General features: G+C 31.6%; 1 protein-coding gene across 1 annotated transcript; it reads left to right on the top strand.

Moving 5' to 3' along the window:
• Window positions 1-293: 293 nt before the first annotated feature.
• LOC107931612 (uncharacterized) lies at window positions 294-1,422 on the top strand. Its single transcript, XM_016863549.2, has 2 exons — window positions 294-756; window positions 846-1,422. Exons 1-2 carry the CDS (start codon window positions 483-485, stop codon window positions 1,178-1,180), a joined length of 609 nt encoding a protein of 202 aa, XP_016719038.1. The 5' UTR covers window positions 294-482; the 3' UTR covers window positions 1,181-1,422.
• The last annotated feature ends 4,406 nt before the right edge of the window (window positions 1,423-5,828 follow it).

Here is a 5,828-nt window from a genome sequence, read left to right as displayed (position 1 = left end):
TATTAAAAGCTTTTATGTTATCTTTTCGTTAGTGAACTGTTTATTAAAAAAAAAGATATATTAGATGATAATTTATAACTTTTCATGATCTAAGTAAAGAAAACAATTAGAATAGTCGATTGGGTTTTATCTTGATTGACATAAATATTATTCTTAAAATGAGAGTACGTTGAAACGCATTATCCTCCTATTAAAAAAATTTATAAAATAAAACAGTTTACAGAAATGCCCCCATTGTATTTGTGATTTTAATATTTTATATTGGGTAGAAACGGAAAATCAAGTTCTAATTAAAATTTTATATAAAATTATAGTATAAAAGAAAAAGGCTCTACCGCTCTCAACACTTCCATTTTGGAATACTCTAGAGATTTCTCCAGAGACTATCAGAAATTTCTTGATCCCTCGTTTAAATTTCTCAAGTACCCTCCAAATTCTCAACTATTTAGGAATGATTTGTTGAGAGAGGAAGAGAAAAGAAAATGGGCTTGATTGGGAAGTTGAAGCGAAAGGAGATCGACCAAGTTAACGACGACTTCTCCGATTTCTCGCTTTCGTCGCCGGCCACCAAGATTCGTCGTCTGGATGCTGATTTGCCCCCCATAATTGAGGAAGACTCCCTCCCTGAGAATCACGAAAAGGCCATCGTTCTCTTTAACCCAAACCCACTTCTTCTTCATGACACACCTCCCTTGTCTTCCCCTCCTTCTACCCTCTCCTTCTCTTTCGATTCTCACCTCCTCTCCGGCTTTAAGAGTACGTTTCTTATGATTCCATTTCTAGTTTGTCGCTGTTTCGATTTTACGGTATTTTTCTAGTTCTGATTTTGGACTTTTGTTGTGCAGACCAAATTCTACGGGCAGCTGACATGAAATCAGCCGAAACTGAAGAGAGCAAGATGGAAAACGAAGGATGTCTAGCAGTTGTTCCATGGGTTCCCTCTCAGATTGCTTCAGTAGAAAGTAGAGATAGCGAACAGCAAGTTCCAGCGTTGATGGAAACTGATGAAATGGATGTAGAAGAGAGCTGTAGCAACAGTGGAAGTATGCAGGAAGAGCATGGGTATGAATTGGATGGGTTGAAGCCAAGAGACGCCCTCCATAACTGGGCGCAGCAGCAACATTGCATGCTTCCCCAGCCTCCTCAAAACCCTTTTACTCCAATCACATGGTCTGATTGATAACTGGGGATTATAGTGTTGCCTTTTCCTTTTGTAAATGGTTTTGTCGTGTAATGTTAGGGGTTAAGAAATGAGATGGACAGAGCCTGAGTAAGAGGTGATGGGGGTTTCCTCTTTTGCTTGCCTGCTTCATTCAACGATTTTGAGGGGCATAAATGCTTGAAACCTTTCCTCTACTGGGTGGGATGTATCTTCTCCTCTTATGGTAATTGAAGCTAAATTTATGTGCCTTTTTGTTTTAACGACTGCTCTGTTTCAGTCCTTAGCATTACCATGGTATGTACTGAATGTTAAGTAGATTTTGCTTTTGAACAAAACCAACATTGGGATAAAATATTAAATTAATCAGTGATTGATACATCTCTGTATCTCAGAAAACAAAACAAAACATACTGTTGATTTGAATATCAGATTTTGCATCTACATGTATAGTGCCATTTTGATTATGCTCATGAGTCTGAGGATCTTGGATTTAGATCCAAGTGATTGGTTGATCCGTGGCCTTTTGTTTCTAAAAGGTTCCCCAAAAGTGTTCTTTGATTAGACCAAATAATGGCTAATATCAGAACTGGTTTCATCTCTTGGAAGATGGGGAAAATATGGTTGATGATTAAACAAATTGTGTTCTTTGGTTCAATGTTAATGTTCTTCTTTGTGTTATTTTGTGGATTGAGTTTTAGTGTCAGTTTGTTTTAAGGTAAAGTTCTCATGAAAAATATTTTCATCTTTTCTAATATTTGTTTTAACAGAAATTATTTATTATTCTCGTAAAATATCTTAGTAATTTTGTTTTGTAAGAAATTTTTTAAACTGATAAGGCTCTGTTCATTGTAACATCTCATATCTGACTCGAGCACCAAAATATTATATTCTCTACTACATTTTTCACTTATAAAATATATTCTTATGAACTTTTATAATTTGGTTATTCATAATGTATGAGGATACCCGCTAAGTATTCATGGCTGAATAGTTAAAGCATTCAACTCATAATTGGTGAATTCGTAGGTTTAATTCTTACTGGATGCATGCGAATGAGACCTTCCAATAAGTTTATTAGAATTGGTTCTGTATTAATGGAATCTCATCATTTATACATATCGAATTGTGGTATATTCATATCATAACATATAAAGAGAAGTTAATTTATTTAATTATTTAATATTTTACTACTGGTTGTTACTTAATTTCTTTATTTTTATTCTTTTTAAAATGTTACTTCTCTCAATTATTTTTTTAAAATCAATGGACTTTTATCATATATTAGACCACTTCTCATTTAATTAGTAAATATCTTTTAAATTGAATAATATATTAGTTAATACATTTAACAATTAAATATGTAAAATCATGTACAATGTATATGATACGAGAATTAGAGGTGCTCATGGGTCAGGTTAGGTCGGGTCCTTACAATCTAGATAATTTTTTTTTAAGTTCAAACTCGGCCTGGCCCAAAAAATGGGTTTACTTTTTTGTCCAAGCTTGACCCAAGTTAAGAAAGGTAAATCCGAGCCTGACCCGACTTTTTCATATTTGATTTTTTAAAATTAATTTTTAGTTAAAAATAATTTTTAAAAAAAATATAATACACTAAATACACTAAAGCAAAAATTCTTTAACATATTAAAAAGTATTTATATTACAAACACTACCATAAATATAACAAATGTTCTATTATATTAAAAATATAAACAAAAATAATAAATATTTTATTGTATTAAATATAATTTTTAAAATTTTATATTTTAGTTCAGGTTATTTAGTTCGATAGGTTTTTTTTTAAGTTTGAGTAATAAGTTTAATTGTTATTGAGTTAGTGATTTAATATAAATATAAACATATAATTATTATTTAATATATATAATTAATATAATATTTTTTATAACATAATATATTCAGGTCAGGCTAAATTTAGGCAAAAATATCTAACCCAAAGTGTGACTTACATGAAAATAGGCCTTAAACTTGACTAAAGTCTATTTTTCCGACAGATCTTCAAGCTTGGACGAGTGACCCAAGCTATGAGCAAGTCTAATGAGAACCGGTCTTTATCAAAAAGAAAACCTAAAGCAAAGTAAAAATAAATGAGTAAATTACATTGCAGGTCACTCAGCTTTGCTTATATTTCTTTCTTGAATACTCAATTATAAAAATTTCTAAATTGGTCACCCAACTAATTATGTTTGTCTTTTTTTTAATTTGGTTCTATTAAGTTTTGTCACCTTTATGACAAAAAGATGATATGGCAATTCTAAAATCGGTATAATAACAAAATTTAACCTTTAACCTTTTTATATTATCTTAATTTGATCATAATTTTTAAAAAAATTAATCCTCAACATATACACATTATTTCAATTTACTCCTAATTTTAAAAATATATAAAATAGAACAACAGCACAAACCAAGTAGAATGAGAGTCATGCCATGCAAGGGTAGCCAAAACCACCATTTTCAAAAGCCAAACTAATAAACCTTAGAATTCAACTATAAGCAAAAAAAATAAAAATACATACAACAAAACCTAGGAAAATATTTGGGTCTTGGCTTTGAATATTCTTATTTTCTCTTAAAAACCGAAGGATTTTAAAGTTGATTTCAGATCCAAAAATAGAAAATTTTGTTAAAAGCGTAAAGAAAGCATATGCATGAGGCAAAATAGCAATTATATGAGGAGGACAACACTTACAAATGCAAAAATCCAGAAAAGTAAATTGATTAAGTTAGCACAAACTTTTGTTCATCTTGTTCTTAGGGTAAAAAGGTAAAATAAAATAAGAGAGAAAACTCGTATATACAAAGATTAGATTACTTTTGTGATAGTATATAATAGTGTTGAGGTTCTTTTCTGTCTTTTCTACCATGGAGGCTATTCTTTATATTTATAAGACATGGTTCCATGATATGATGTGCTAGAGGTAATTAGATGTCATGCATAACGATACGTTATTCCCTTAGGCTCAACACATATCCTTAAAGTTATCCCTGCTGAGATCTCGCGTGCTAATGAGGTGGAGAACTAGCGAGTTAGCAGAGTGGTGAACTAGCGAGGAGATGTCATCCCTTCTTTCATCGGGTTAATTTCTGGGCCACTCGGATAAATTAAATTTTGTGATATATTCTATATCAAATGCCTCCTATCTTGTCGAAGAAGAATCATAAAATGACTTTTCTGATACCGGCATACACATGTAAATCGTGCGTTTTAGACCTATGAAATTTAATTCTCATCAACTAATTAATTATCTCAATTTCTTATAATTTATCTAACACTAACCTATAAACTTTATATTAGATATCTTTTTCATGACCAAAACATTCCACTATAATTCAAATTTTATAACAATTAGAAGTAGAATTTCAATAAAATTAAATTGCAATTTTCCTATATGATTTTGTGCGTTCAATTATCATTTAATTTCAAAATTTTAAGTTTAATTTTTTAATTGATTTTAAGTTGATTTCATACTCGTTCATATTTTCTAACATATGAAATAAAAAAATAGTAATAACTCTTTATTTAAAACTCATTGAAACATTTTCTAATTTTTCTTTTACATTCTTTAAAAAATTTAAAGTGGAAGAACTCAACATCACCTCTGATATTGATATAGACTATGATACCAAGAGGGGGGCAGGTGAGTAAGAAACAAGAGATCAGCAATTAACGATTCTTAACAGGAGGTATGCTATGCCAAAACACAGGCCTTTTCTCTCCTTTTGGCCATCAACAAGGCACTGCCTTTTAGCTGTTAAAATTCTTTAATCACTGAACTCCTTCTTCAAACTCATCTAAACCTAATAGTATCCTCTATCAGGTTTAATTTCTGATGTGCAGGATCCATAAGTATGGCAAGCACAGAGCATACTCTTAAACTTATGAGAGATTTTCTTCCATAGAAATCCTATTTTCAAGTAAGAAGAGATGAGAGGGATTTAGAAAGCCATAGATTTTAAAACTCGTTTGGGTTTTATTTCAAATGTTACTCTTATTGTACAACTGACTCTTCTCCATTCTTATATAGAGGAGAATTAAGATAAGCAGATAAGAAGGAATCTGCTTTTTCAGACACAAAGGACATGACTCATACATAAAGGACATAAGCAGATAAGGAGGAATCTGCTTTTACAAGACTCATACATAAAGGACATAAGCAGATAAGGAGGAATCTGCTTTTACATTAACCTATCTATTATTGATACATCTGTATCCGTATCATAGTCTGTATCAATATCAGAGGTGATGTTGAGTTCTTCCACTTTCTGTCTTTTCTTTTCACGGGCTCTGTAACACCTAAGCTCCAGCTTTTCAATCATTCTTTCCAAGTCATCTGGTGGTATCACATCATCATTATTGCTTCTGGAAAGTGGATCTTGTGAAATACTTGGTCCTTCTTCATCCTTCCAGACATGCGTGTCTTGAATTATCTGGCTGCAATGCATAGGATAATCTTGAGACCATTCTTTTGGATCTGGTATGTTGGACCAATACTCATTCAGGGCTTCTTTCAGCTGGTTTTGATAGGATGTCGGTGGATTTCTTTGAACATCCTATAGTGCTTCTTCTGAAGGCCATATCTCCGAGGGAATTATCTTATTAATCTGGCACAAATATTTCTGAATTTTCTTGAGATCAAAAGGATTC

Source organism: Gossypium hirsutum, chromosome D04 (genome assembly GCF_007990345.1).
Source record: "Gossypium hirsutum isolate 1008001.06 chromosome D04, Gossypium_hirsutum_v2.1, whole genome shotgun sequence".
NCBI lineage: Eukaryota > Viridiplantae > Streptophyta > Magnoliopsida > Malvales > Malvaceae > Gossypium > Gossypium hirsutum.
This window is presented reverse-complemented; position numbering and strand designations above follow the sequence as displayed.

What these genes read in the sequence shown, in the direction of transcription:
- LOC107931612 (XM_016863549.2), top strand. Translation starts at nt 483, where the DNA reads ATGGGCTTGATTGGGAAGTTGAAGCGAAAGGAGATCGACCAAGTTAAC. An exon ending in CCTCCTCTCCGGCTTTAAGA is followed by an intron (nt 757 to 845) that starts GTACGTTTCTTA and finishes TTTGTTGTGCAG; the next exon opens with ACCAAATTCTACGGGCAGCT.